The sequence below is a fragment of the Parus major genome, chromosome 10, assembly GCF_001522545.3.
Source record: "Parus major isolate Abel chromosome 10, Parus_major1.1, whole genome shotgun sequence".
Taxonomy (NCBI): domain Eukaryota; kingdom Metazoa; phylum Chordata; class Aves; order Passeriformes; family Paridae; genus Parus; species Parus major.
The window spans coordinates 6,596,218-6,610,645 of NC_031779.1; the positions used below are offsets into that span (position 1 = coordinate 6,596,218).

At 41.1% G+C, this 14,428-nt stretch overlaps 1 protein-coding gene across 3 annotated transcripts in view; it reads right to left on the minus strand.

Moving 5' to 3' along the window:
• Positions 1-749: 749 nt before the first annotated feature.
• LOC107209207 (myocardial zonula adherens protein-like) overlaps positions 750-14,428 on the minus strand; it is a 52,921-nt gene continuing 39,242 nt past the window's right edge. For 2 of the 3 annotated variants that reach the window (XM_015638559.3, XM_015638561.3), the window contains exons 12-13: positions 13,998-14,098; positions 9,945-12,646 (exon numbers count right to left, since the gene is read on the minus strand). In XM_015638559.3, coding sequence (XP_015494045.1) covers positions 12,544-12,646; positions 13,998-14,098 — 204 coding nt within the window. In that variant the 3' untranslated portion in view covers positions 9,945-12,543. Of the gene's footprint in view, positions 4,002-4,709; positions 4,933-5,594; positions 6,291-9,944; positions 12,647-13,997; positions 14,099-14,428 lie in introns of those variants that run through there. The other variant, XM_015638562.2, reaches the window with a different exon arrangement.

The following is a 14,428-nucleotide window of genomic DNA, read 5'->3' on the forward strand; positions in this document are numbered from 1 at the left end:
GGGTCAGAAATTCCACAGCACAGAGCCACAGTTTCCAAGTTCTCTCAATTTACCAGCCCCATTTCCTCCACACAGGAGCTCACAGCTCACTGTCACTTTTTTTGATCACGTAGCCCTTAGAAGTAGTTCACAAGCCAGACAGAACGCTATCAACAGAACTCTAAAAAACATGAAAAGTAGCTATGTCTTTTCTACTCTTAGTTATTCTCAAAGTCTGCCAAGAATGAAGTCCAGCAGCACTTAGGTTTTTCTTCAAATGTTATTTCCTAAATACTTAGAATAAATTTTTAGATGGCTAAATCCTCCAGATGATGTTATCACCATAGCAGGCAAACCAGATTACACGTTCTCTCCCTCAGGAAAGGCTAAAGCTGCTGCACAGACAATCTGCCACAAGGCTTTTCTTCTGAGCAGTTTGGGAATCAGGTACTCCCAGCAATGCAGAAATCAGGTGAGTACAGCTGGAGCTGCACAGATCCCTGCCTCACATGCTACAGCTCTCTGGCTCACAGGTCACATTCAAGCTGTGTCTCTGTGTCTTTTCTCAGACCTGCAGGATTGGACAGCTTTAGGTCTCACAGATCTTTTCTCATCCATTTGCATTCCTATATAGTGTTCCTGTTTTCCTATATAGCAATCATTTCCTAGCTCCATCTCCATATTTTCCTTGTAAAGCAATAAAGCAAAACAGTTGCAATTCTATTCTAAATTTTACATGGTCAAAACAAAACATTATTCACATGAACGACTTCAAAAATATATTATCCATTCTTTATTTTTACTGTGTTAACAGCTTCAGTCATTCTTAAAACAGAGAACAAGCTCCTCAGCTCCCAATATACATTTTGAAATGACCTGTAACTGGGAAACAATGAAATACGTAACAGCAATACCACACTTAATCAGAAATATTTTTCAATGTGACTAAACCATTTATTCATCCTTTTATTATCCAACAAATCCTTTCATGATCCTCTTGTACTCTAACCTTTCACAGACTTCAAGATTGCACATCCTGTCTTAAAACAGGACTCTTTTTAAACCCGATTTTGCTTTCTTATCATTCACAGAATCTTAATGCAAAGTGCACACCTCTGCTCAGAAGCAACAGTGCCAAGGAAAGCTTCTAGGTTTTACAAATTTTAAAATAATAGCTTAAAATTCCTATCTTTAACTTGGTTTTCACACAAAACTCTCCTCCATAAGAGCTCCCCAAAACTGCACTGAACAGCTACAAATTGTTTAACAAATACATAAAGCTCTTTACCTGTTACCACAGTGATTTCCACCCCATGCTACCTCCCCTTAAGGGTGAAGTTTGACCATTCAGGAATCATTCTGGGAAAGGCCCAACATGTCGAATGCTATCAAGATAAAGATCAAGAAAAATGCCTATGCTTTTCAAAGTTTAGAGAGCAAAAGTATGTATTAATTGGACAAGGAAAAGAATTGGTTTAGTTAGCAGAAGTGTGTGGTCAGCAGAAGCCTAGGTAGAGGTAAATTTCAGTATCTAGAAAACAAGTGCCTGTGTTGCTTTGTGTGAATTCCTTTAGCACAGAAAAGCCAGCACAGAGAAAAACACACCCAGCATCTTACAGAGGTGTGACAGCACAGTCAGTACAGGACAAGGGCAACGATGTTAACCAGGGGAAGAGATGCAAACAGCCTGGAAGCAGTAATTTATGTTTCATGAAACAGCAAAGGGAAAGCCAATACAATTCTGAGGCTGCTTGTCCTTGAGCAGTACAGACTGCAATAATGGAAGAGCTGATGACAAGATGCAGCTGGACATGCAGGTGGCAGCATGGAAAGCATTGATCTGAGAGATGAGCTGCATCCACAGGAGAAGATCACTCCTCTGGCCCATGAGTCAGAGCCACGTGCTGGACAGAAATAGATACAACTGAGATCCACTGGGTCATCAACACGGATGCAGAGGGATGATTGTGAATTGCCGAAAACAAGCCAGAGAATTGCGCTGACAAGTGATGGTGAGAAGCTGGGAGGATGAAGAAGGAGCATAGACAAGAGAGGAGGGAAAACCCAAGTATGAAAAGAAGGAAGGAAGGTGAAAAGGCCTGGAAATGACAAACACCTGCAGAGTCTGAAACCAAAACAGGAAATAAGGAAAGCCTCAGGGGAGCAGTCATGGGGAAAACACAAAGATATTGAGGTCTCTGTGAGGTATTCAAGGGACTGAGGCATGTAGGAGGTGCCAGGTAGACAGCTGGTATTTAGATGGAGTTCCAGAAAGCAGGATAAGATAGCAGTGGCAGGAGGAGGCATGACACATGGCAGGAGTCAGACACACACAGCAGTATGTCACAGGAAAGGAATGGGTGGTGCAGGGATGCAGAATATGGATTGGGCTTAGTGGCAGCAGGTAAGCCTAATGAGAAAAAGGGAAGAGCAGCTGAGGAGAAGGCAATCATCATTGAGAACAAGAATGTTGCAAGAGGAAAGGGTTCAGGAAAGAGCAAGAGATGATCTAGTAAAAAAATATCACAATTCACTTAGCAGCAGTTCCATCTGTCCAACTGCAGTGCCAGGGTATGGACTCTGCCACAGGGACTGACCAGGAGGGCTTGTGGAACACTTGGGAGAGATTTACTGCCTGCTAGGAAAGCACTGTCTGCACTCAAGGAGTGGCTGACACCTTCCTCTCACATTTTCATCCTGTGCTTTTTAAGTGACTTGCAGCTGGAGCAGCCTTGGTTTCCAAAGAAATCGTTTCTGGAGGAACATGTACACATTCAGGGACAGCCCTGCACACACAGCTGTGGCAACATCTTGGAAAACAGGTGTTGCCAGGCTATACAAGGAATTTCTGAGGTGTGCTTTTAAGAACTGAACTCAAACTAGGCTCAGAAAAATCTTAATCCACAGTGAAAATACCATTGTGAGATACTTGTCAAGTATGTTCCTTATATTTCAAAATTCAAATTATTATTTATGGTCTTGTAAGGAAGGTTGTTTTTTGTCTTCAAATAAGAACCAAAACTTAAAAATACACACAACACTTTATCCAAGTAATCCAGAGAGTAGATTTCTTAATTTAAAGTATTGGACTATGAAAAAATAGTACCTCCAAAGTATGAAAGCAGTGTACAAAAATACAGAAAAACATAAAAATCTTTAATAAAAATAGTAAAGTCTTCAGATTAACTTGATCTCTTGATGTGCTTTGCCATAATAACCAAAAATGAAACAGCAGAGTCCCTTAAAGCCCAAACAGAATCTGAGTTACAAAATAACTTTAAATTCTTACCAATTTGCAACATGAGAGAAAGTGTTATTTTAAGGTGCAGGCACAGATTCTGTGTGATAAGAAGTTACCTTACAGCCTAAAGATCAGGTATTTATTGCAAGTCTTTGGGCAGGCATTTTCACCCTACCATAAAAACAAGGCAATATTAAATAGGTAAAAGAAGTAGCTCACATTTATATGAGACAAGAGCTTTCATATATGTGAGCAGGTCACAGGCACCTCAGCTTACTTTGAGGACATGCTTCATGCCAAAGCCCTTTGCAATCACATTTGAAGAAACCTTCTCTTGTAGCTGACCCATCATAGATTGCAAAACTGTATTAGAGAGTTCACTTTGCTGAAGCTGAGAACTGTGGGGCATTCCACAAGGATTAATTGCCACAAGTGCTCAAAATACAGTCCCCAAAGAAGACTGAGTAATTGAACCATGCACATTTATGATGCCTATGCTGAACCTTTCCTGGAGGTGCCAGTGAAAATTTTAAGAAAAAACTGTCTAGATGAAGCATTCTCAATATTCAGGTTTGGGTTTTAAGAAGTACTGCATAAAGATCAGTTACATGGCTCATCCACAGACATCCTTTAATGCAGTTTTTCAGTCTTCTGCTGAAAAATAATCTTCATCTCTCACTTCTCTGTACTGCATTGAGGCCTCCCCCTCTGGTTCAAACCTGAGCATTTTTATATTCAGTCTCTCTGCAAGCTTCTGTGCTGCAAGCTTGGCTTGCATTTCCTATGTCAGGAAAAAAAAAAAAAGACACAGATTAGAAAATGTGTTCATTTGTCATTCTCATTAATAAATGAATACACTAAAATATAAAACTAACATCATAGTATCAGTAATTCCAGTGTGGGCTTAACTATAGTAACTAGAAAAGAAATTTCATGTTTCTTTTCACACTTATACATAACTATGCTCTTAGTATTTGACTCTTTTTAATAAGGGCTTAAATTCTCCACGTGGCAGCCCCCACCTGTGATAGAGTAAAGCCAGTTTTACAAAAACACTTCTACAATAGTGTCTAATTTAACCATTAGCCTAACACTACCTGGAAAGTCAAAATCCATTATAACAGAATTTGAAGAACTTCAGAACCTGTATTCTTCAGACCCAGCATAAAAAAAGGCAAATGTAGATACCTGGATATTTTAACAATAACAAATACTGCTAGGACTTTATTTATGCAAGGGACAAAAACTCTTTCATGAAGAATAAATAAGTGCAATAAGGTCAGCATGTCAACACACAGAGGTTGTGTTTAATGTAGGACTAATACTTTCAGAGGCCAATATATTATTAAAAGAACCAAATACAAGACAAAGTGCCTTTCCTCAAAATCTGCCCATCTCAATTCACCATCATGAAAAAGATCCCTCTATCTTTTCTTTTTTGGGAGTGATCCTGATTACATAGTTTTTAGACCAAACAGTAAATTTATACCTCATAAGCTTCTTTTTGCTGTATCTGAATTGCTATGGATTCCTCTAAGGATAACAGCTTAGCAGGGGAGTGGTGAAGTGGTGGCAGTCGAGCTGCTGTGATGTCATCCAAATGTTTCTTATCTCTGAGTCGTCTCTCTTCTGGAGGAACTGGGGAGCCAAATCCCCCGGGTGATCGACTGGATGAGGAACCATGAGATGATCCACTCTGCTCTCCTGATAGTCTGGAAGACACAAAACACCTATGCTGTGACCCAAATTTGTATCACAAGGTTAAAAAACTCCAGTTTCAAAACTTATTTTTAATATGTAAGAGTTGGAAATAAATCTGAAGTATTATGAAAACACAGAGAAAAAGTAAACAGCACTCAGAAAAAACAGAAGTATTTCTCCGCAGAGAGACGATATCACAAGTTACTCCTGACTGAACCAAACTGATTTCCTGATTTATTAGCAAACTGAAGTAGCAATGGTTTGGGAGTCACACAAGGTACAGACTACTACCAGAACAGACAACATAAACTGTAATTTTCCTAAAAGTGCAGATAAAACAAAAGGCTTCCAGCTATTAAAGTTCTATATGTTCTAGAACTGGTCCAAAAGTTTTGCCAATTTAGTAATTTTGCACCTTAGGCTATTAAATTCTATGATGATTCATGACAATTGTTTCAAATGGGTAGAATTAAACACTGCTTTGATTAAACCAGTACTGAGATTCTGTGGCATTTAAAGCTAAAGAGCCAATATATGAACCTTGTGTGTCATGAGACTTTAAATCTCTTCAATCAACACTAGAAAATAAAGCCATCACGCTAGTTTGGTAGCATTTCCAATTTTATGCACATCAAGCATCTCACAAAAGGTTTTTCTGTGTCATGATACTTACACATTTGTTTTAAATTTGGGTTTTTTTATGACTGGATTCTTGGCTCTGGCCTCTAGAACTTCAATATAATGTGGTGTCTTGGGATGCTGGCTTCCAAATACATTGCCCTTATGTTTTGCCACATCCTGCTCTTTTTCCGATATTTTTTCACTATTTTCCCCATCTGCAATTGTAACTCTTTGAAAGGCATCAACCAAGGCTTCTTTACTATTGTCCAAAGCAGCTGTACTTTCTGTACCACCCTCAGTATTGCTCTGGGAGGCTTGATGATCATTGTCCAGGTGATTGCTTGTGGCTGACTTGGAGACAACATCACAGAAACTATTCTGATCCTTTGTAGCAGTCTTTACTTTATTATTTTTCCTCTGAGTCCTTTGATTTTCCAAAGCTGTATTTGTGGCATCTTCTTCAATACATTCTGCCTCCTGCCTTTCAGCAGAAATATCAGAAATGTCTTTAATATTAGAGTTTTCATTAATGACTGAGGAATCTGCACTGTTCACTGCATTCTCAGTTAGGACAACTTCCTGTTTGCTTGCATTAATCTCCTCCTGTTTTGCCTGAAACTCCAACCTGACAGCAGATAACAGCTCAGTTGTCCTGGCTACTTCTTCCTCTTGGAAAATGGCAAGCTTCAGCTTTTCAGCAAAATCAGAGATCTTCTTACCCTTATCTGGAAGCCTAGCAATGAACTTCCTAAAACAAAGAAACAAACAGACAAAGATTATTATAAGCAATCCTATTTCAACCTGAGATACAGAAGTTTTATTAGAACAGGTAATGGGACAGGTTTCACATTGCAACATCAGCTGCCTATTTACATACTAAGCTTCTGAAACACGATGAGATGCAAAGCACTTGCAGCACAGCACTAACTACGTGCTGTCAGTGAAATATACGAGTCATTGAATGGTCCGGGTGGCAACTGACCTTAGAGATCACCTCGTTCCACCCCCTGCCACGGGCGGGGCCACCTTGCTCAGAGCCCCATCCAACCCTGAGCACTGCCAGGCATGGGGCAGCCACAGCTTCTGTCCCAGTGCCTCACCACCCGCACAGAAAATAATTTATTCTTTCTGCATCTAATCTAAACCCACTCTCTTTCACTTTGAACCCGTTCCCTCCTTGTCCGTCACTGCATACTCTTGCAAATACTTTTGCCCCACCGTTCCTGTAAGTTCCGCTCAGGTTCTGGAAGGCCACAATTAAGTTACCCCAAACCCTTTTCTGTTTCAGGCTGAACAATCCCAATTCTCTCACGCTTTCCTCACAGGACGGGTGTCCATCCCTGTGCCCGAGGCAGCAGAGCCACACGGACACGTACAGCCCGAGCGCTGCCCCGCATCCCCAGCCGCTGGAGCCCGGGGGGACCCGCGCCCTCGCCGGCCCCGCAGGCGCTGAACGGGAGCGTGCGGTTCGTTCTCTGCCGCCTGCGCGGGGACGGGCGAAGCCAGCAGGAAGCCCGGCCCGCTCCTCGGCACCCGCGCTCCTCACCGGTCGGCCAGCAGCCGCTCCTGCCGCCTCAGCATCTCGCGGAGCTCGGGCAGCGCCCGCCCGCGCAGCCCCGGAGCCGCCGCCATGGGCACCCGGCAGCGCCCCGCGGGCCGCCATCTTGCCGGAAGCGACGGCGCGGCGGCAGGGCCCGACTTGCTCGGATCGCGAACGGCGGCACGGATCCCGCCCGGATCCGCAGCCCGAGCGGCGGCGGGACGGCCCTGAGGGAGGCCGGGCTGCGGGACGGGGCCCGCTCAGCCCCGCGCTGCGGACTTGCCTTCATCGTCCGAGAATTGCAACAACAGCTGGGAAAGCTGCGGTTTGTGCCCTGTACGGCACCCGTCACACGTGCGGAGCAGCGCTGAACGGCTGTGGGTTTGAGAGAAATTTGACGCCTTGTAGCAGTTCTTTGGGTCAGCACTTCAGCATACTCTGACTTTCCCCCTCCCCAGACACCAATCTAGTATTCTGTCTAAGTTTTTCGACATCTTTTGTTTATGGAAATTATTAAGCAAAGTCTGAAAAACATTTTTTTCCCCCTCAAAATTCTGGGATTTTCTGCTATCGTTTTTGGCCCATGCATAACTTTAAAATCCAGGGGTTCATCTTTCCTTGCCTATATAGTTTCCTATATATAGTTAGTTTCCTGTAGTTATGCTACATTTACTATATTTTAAAATCCAAGTTCTCTTTCTTGTGAAATACGAATGTTTCAATGGATATGCTCCAGCCACATTTTTTAAGTGAACAGCTAGAAAAATTTTACTGGAGGGTCTCAGGTGCCTGACGCGGTGCGCGTTCGTGCCGCTGCGGGCGGGTCCGGCTGCGGGAGGCTCCCGGGAGGCCGCGGCCTGCCAGGAACAATTCCAAACTGCCCAGGGCTGCGGGCTGAGGGCAGCGCTGACTCCAGAGCTCCTGAGCTGCACACGGGTAGCAGCAGTTAGTGAATGGCGATTCCCAGGTGGCAGCTGGCAGCTTTTTTAAGTTGATCCCGGTGGAGGTTTCTCGATCCGAGCACAAGTGAGAGGCAGTTTGTCAGGGACAGTTAAAGCCGTTGTTCTACGAGCAGGATGAAGGCAGGGCCGAGCCGGGGAAGGAAGCGCCCTAAAATATCCGCCTGCGCCTTTGTTTGCGCAGCTGGAAGGCCGAGGGAAAGGCTGAGGGCCGGGGGAAATGAGATTAATCAAGTAGGCAGCTACCCATGGAAAAAATACCACAGTCAGGGTGAGAAAACCTGTCCAGTGACTACTTGAAGAGACCATTTCACTGTCATGCACTACCTGGATCATGTATGGAAAATCCCTTGGGGGAGTTTTGCCGAAGAGTTCAGGGAAATCACTTGAGTTTTTTTCACCGGGAGATCCCCGCAGTTACAGGACACAAGTTCTTTGAATTGCTGCCTCTGTTATGCAGGTGTAAGTCATGCATTTATGTCACATTTTCACATCTTGCAAGGAGGAACACTTGGTCCTGCAGATAGGAGTGGGAGCACTGGACATGGAAACCACTGCTGCCAGCAGGGAAATGAGAATCTAGGAGGAATAATCTCATGCTCTCACAAAATGTTCAGCTGCTTTATGACGTGTACAGAAAAGCAATGCCAGTATTTACAGTGGGTTTAATTTATGTGTTAAACTGCATAAACACAGAAAAAAGTAGAGCAAAAAATGAAGATAATGGCTTCTAAGAATCACAGTTGATCATTCTGTACCTTGGAATACTGTTCACTAGGTCTGTATTTGTCCAAGTTCACTGGGAAGGAATATTGGGAATGTTACATTTTGGAGTAACATTGTCTGTTTACAGGTAACCCACAGTCCCGGAATGATGAACATAGAACTGAAATTTGGAAGGTGCTGGAACAAATATATTCTTAGTTGTGAACTGGTGGGCAGCATCTAGATGCAATGCAACTGAGACAGCATCAACTTTGGTAGAAGGAAATACAGATTTAGTAATTTAGTATTATTTCTACAAGAAAAGTTGTTTTCCGCTTTCTTCAACTTTATAAAATGTTACTTCTTTTCACTAGGAAAAGGAGCAAAAGAAACTAATTTAGATTGTAAGGTTTGTTTTTTTTAGGGTGAACTACCTTTAGTTTCTCTGCTCAGAAATACTGAGGAGCAGGAGTAGAGGAAACAAGCTACACATACAATGTAAATCACCCCCAAAATAACAAGAAAAAATTGTATGACTATTTGGAAGAATTTTTATTTCATTTAGGAAAAAAACCTGCTTTCTTACCAGCATGATGCACCTTTGTAATAGTCGATTTTATTTTCCTTATAAAAACAACTCCTCCCCTTAACCTTATTTCTCAAAAAAAAGCCCTAAACACTTTAAAAGCCAATCTGTATGTATTTATACGTGTCATGACAAACCAGTGACACTGTGATTGTCATGTTTGCACGACCTCTTCTTGGTTGACACATAGATTGCTTTATTTTTATAGTCTTAAAAATAAATCTCTATTTGATTTTTAGTAAACTTTTATAGTAAGTGGATATAAACTGTAAATAAAGATGGGCCACAGCTATTCCAGTCTCACCCCGCTGAAGCCTGGAGAGCATCGTCCCAGATGGATTCAGATGTTATCTGGAGGAGCTGAAGCTGTTGAGGTTTTTCCCAAGAGTTGTGCTGCCCAGTTTTTATTTATCCTGTGCAAGTCAATAGTTTTTTATTTCATGAAAGAGATCATCTACTTTTGTGACTTGGCTTTGAGAAAGTCTTTAGCCAGGGAGTGCCTTCCTGTTCTCAAGAGCCCGTCTGCCAAAGGAAACACTGACAAGAACATCGAGGCACCGCAGGAGCCGCTTTCCATTCCCACATGTTTGGAACAAACAAGGTTATGAACAGTAAGAGTCTGCAACATTTTAAGGTAGGTTTATTTCTAAAAGACTGTTGACACAACAGAAGAACAAGTTTAAATACAGTGTTTATTGCAATTTATCCTTTTCATGTCCTGCATACCGGATGTATTAAAAGCATACAATGTAATACATTATTTGTACAGCATATATGAAAAGTGTATCCCAAAATACTTTCCAGAGTATCTGGAATAAATCACAAAAGAATACTTATCATGGTACAAATGTAGTCATACAATTGACTTACATTTAGTGTACTTTCTGAGACCTTCCTATATGGCTTTTATTGCTGTTTGCAGAAATTTTACTAGTTTCTAATGTGATAGTACTAATTAACTCAGTCTCAAATTGAGAAAATTTATACAGAAGTGTTACAGTCTGTTCAGTCAGGTTTGTTATTATCTATGCTAATTTACATTACTGCTCATTTGACTGGAAAGCTCTACATTTTCATGTAACACAATGATATAAATACAGTTCCTCTCCTGTTCTTTACAGTTACCACATTTAGACCAGTAGTCCAATTAAGTGATGGTCACCAGTTCACTGCATGTCCAAATGCTCTTAAAATACAGCTTCAATTCCAGTCCTTACTTGGTTTAGAAAAAAATACCGTATTTCACCAAACATTCAAGATAAAATTTACACAAAACACCTTTACAGTAAAAACTTAAGGCCTTGCTGCATTCCTGGTAAAGTCTTGAGCAGATTATCATAATGTTGCAAGTCTCAGAGTTAAAACAACTTGCAGCATTTTCAGGAGATCCTCAGGACTATATTAAAAGTAGAATGAACTTCCTTTGAGTCTGTGTCAGAACAGCATTTTGATACTTACCCTGCCCTCTACTATCATTCATTGAGCACCTCACAGTCATCAGGTTCTGTTTTCTGAATTCTGGCCAAAATCAGAGGGGTAAGGGATTTTCACTTTTTGAAACTTGTCAGTTAATGTCTTTTACAACAACACACATTTCCTTTTATCTAAAAATACCACCTTCATCCCATTCATCTTAAGTTTGAAGGTGGTTTTCAGAAACCATGGCTCAGAATTCAAGTCCTGAATTACAGAGGGACTGTTTGGGCACAGAAATACTAAGAGACATTCTGTAAGACCTAAACCTGCGTCTCTAATGGACATTAATATGCCTGCTGGGATTGGTTTTTAGTGTCTTTCTCTTCAAAAACAGACACTGTCCAAATATTTGCTGTTATCAGCCACTAGATGGAGATAAGATTTCACAGGTACAAAGCTTATCCCTGAAATCAGTTATCACTCATCTTCTTGTGCATCCAATATGAGGTCAGCATTATTATTTTAAGTACAACTCTAGTAAGTGTACTTGATTTGAATAGACTGGACTGAATTGCATTAGGCTGGAGATAAAAGCAATCCCTTTTTGAAGCTCTGTGGCAAGGTGAGCACCTCCTGGGATTGACACTGCATATAACAATATTGATCATACAGAACCTAAGGTGTTTGTTTTCTGTTGCAGGTACTGTAATTAAAAAAAAAGTCCTTCATTCATGTTAATAGAATTAAAATAAAATACTTCTAATTCATTTTAAATTCACTGAGAGTGGAAGATCAAAACAAGATGTAAAGAATACCCTATATATATATATATATATATATATATATTTAAATTAGTTCAGTACTAGATACAGTCATTCCTGCTGCTACTTTGAAGCCAAAGGTAAGATTTTAAGTGCTTTGGGCAAAAAATAATAGTACTCAAAACCCCAAATCCTGATTCAGGATTGCTATTCCTGTTGGAATTCAAAGGACTGCTGCAGGTTGCAGTAAGCAAACTTTTGTTTAATGAAAACTCCTTTCTGAAATGGAAAAGTAAATAAATAAAGTATTAGAGATTTTCCTACACAATTTCTACTGAATGTGTCAACCATGGTCACTCTGTCCCATAACTGAGGAAGTGCAAACCAGTGCCTCAGCCCAACAAAGCAAATTCCATTATAAACTGCTCTATCCTTTACTGTTCTGAGCAGCAAACACAATATTCATCTGCCATGTGTTGAGGGAATTGTTTTCAACAGCCAGGTTCAGCTCTCCTTCCCAGACAGAGTGCTGGGTACAAAAGAGCTGCTCACAGGTGAAGAGAGCCCTCAACGGCACCAGGTCTGTGGGACAGGTGTGAGCCACCCTCAGTTTGGGCAGATTCGGAGCTTCCACACTAATTCCCTCTGCCAGCACAGCTCCAGTAGTATTGACAACAGAATATATTAGAGCTTCATCACACAAACAGAATTACAAAACAATTGAAGAAAAAAACCAACTGTACAGCTGTGAAAGTCCCTCTACAGACATTTGAAATGACACATTGCACTAGACAGCTTCTAAAGAAGCGATATTGCCTGAATGCTGCTTCACTCACCCTGCTGCTTCCCTATCCCCTCACAGTCAACATCAGTAGTAACTTCAGGTATAAAGTTACTGAAGAACTGCTTTCAGGATAAATTTAGCAAGACTCCATGCTGCTGCTCTTCTCTATGAATTGATAAAAATTTATCTAACCAAGCTGCAAAGGCGCAAGATATCTGCTCATATTTAGAAAGCTTGATGAGTTGAATGCTCAGGATGTACTGCTCTTTGTGCTAAATTCCAGCACTCTCTTGAACGGGGTGTACGTCCTCACCGGCCTCGGACTTTCAGGAGATCTGTTCTCAGTGCTTGTGCTGTTCAGGAGACAAGAGAAAGCTTGAAGAGTTAAGGTCAGAGTATCACACAGCTGGGCTCATAATGCCATGGCAATGAACTTGTGCCCTTGTGTTTGTATTGACAGGCTAAAATAAAACTTATCAGTGCATTTGGTATGTTCCATATTTCTTTCCTATAATGCCACAAAGAATATTTGATAAAAAAAAAATTATTAGGACTAAGAGTCCTGCAACAAAAAAAGATAGCAATATTGCATTTAAGAACACAATTAATCATTAGGAGTAATTCCATGAAATCTAAACTGCACAGAAATGCATTCCTGCATAGAGATAAATCTCAAAAAGAGGAAAAATATCAGATAAGTAGGGGCTGTGCTTACATACAGAGGGGCCCAAGAGAGGGCAACAAAGATAGGTTTCTGCTGAGAACCTGAGTGAAAAAACATGGTATTTAAGGTTCCAGAACACATGCCATTAAAATATGGTCTAGGCAGAACTGTAAAATGAGTGTATTTTTAAATTATGAAGGAAATTTTAGCTTGCTTGCTGATTTGGTATGCTAATTTGCATTCCTCAAACTAAACCATTCAGTTGCAGGGTGGTTACAATGACCAAATTTACTTGTCAATAAAAGTAACTTGGTAATAAAAGTAACTCAAAGTGATCCTCCTTATTTTACTGGTTAGTTTCCTGTTTTGCCCTTCCCTGTGGAGACTTGTAGGAAAAACTGAAGTGCAAGTGAAGAGCCCTGCTCCCAGGGCTCAGTGCCCTGCTAAAGGCTCAGGGCAGAAAAAGGAGGGGAGAAGGGGAGGCACCACGCCCGAGCTTCCCAAAGCCAGGCTCCAGAGCCACTGGCACCACTGAGCAGCAGCACTGTGTCACAGCACTGCTTACCTGGCAGTCCTCCACCCTGGGCCAGGAGATGTCCAGAACTACTGCAGGCCTCCCCTGTTGGTGTTATCTGCTCTCCAGTTGTTCTGGTCACACCTCAGGCACAGAGGGTGAATGTGCCCAAAGTCAGCAGTGAGCAGCCTTGGGCCGATCTGCCCTGTGTCTGCTGTGCTGCCAGCAGCCACTCTGCACAAGAACTTCCCACACCTCACAGTCCCCTCTCTGACTTCTCGACTTAAACTGCAGTATTGGCAATAACTACTCCCCAAGAGTTTGCTCTATGTTTGCATCTTCAAGAAAAGAATAAATCCTAAACCATTGAACAAAATCATTGAAGTAAACTGCACCTAGGAGTAAAGTGTTCTTTTAAACTCCACAGTCCACTCAAACTGTTCATTAGCAAAATAGTTTACTCATACAGCATTGATAAGGGGCATTATGAAGAATTTTCCTACAAACAAGCAGAAAAAGTAAATACCTGTATGGAAGATCACATTCTACACCAGTATCCTTGGTTTCTATATTGGTCTTTGGTTGGTTTTCCATTAAGTAGTCCAGTTTATCTTGTAATTCTTTATTCTGGGAAACAGTAATTTTCATCACAAATTTATTTTATTTATGGTAATTAAACAAGGAAATAGAATTGCACATTGCCCTCTCCCTACAAGAAGCAGTGTAAAAATGTGTACTGAAAAAATAACAAAATCCTTAATTCTGGAAGGAATATGAATTAAACCAATAGTATTACTCAGAAGCTTCTGGTTTAAGTTATTATTAAACCATTATAAAATTGTAAGTTAAGAAACTTAGTGTGAATATTGAGACTTTATTTCATACATTCCTGACTGTATGATTGGTGTCATAAGTTTAATTTCCATTTGAAGAACAGCAAATACATATAGTAGTTAT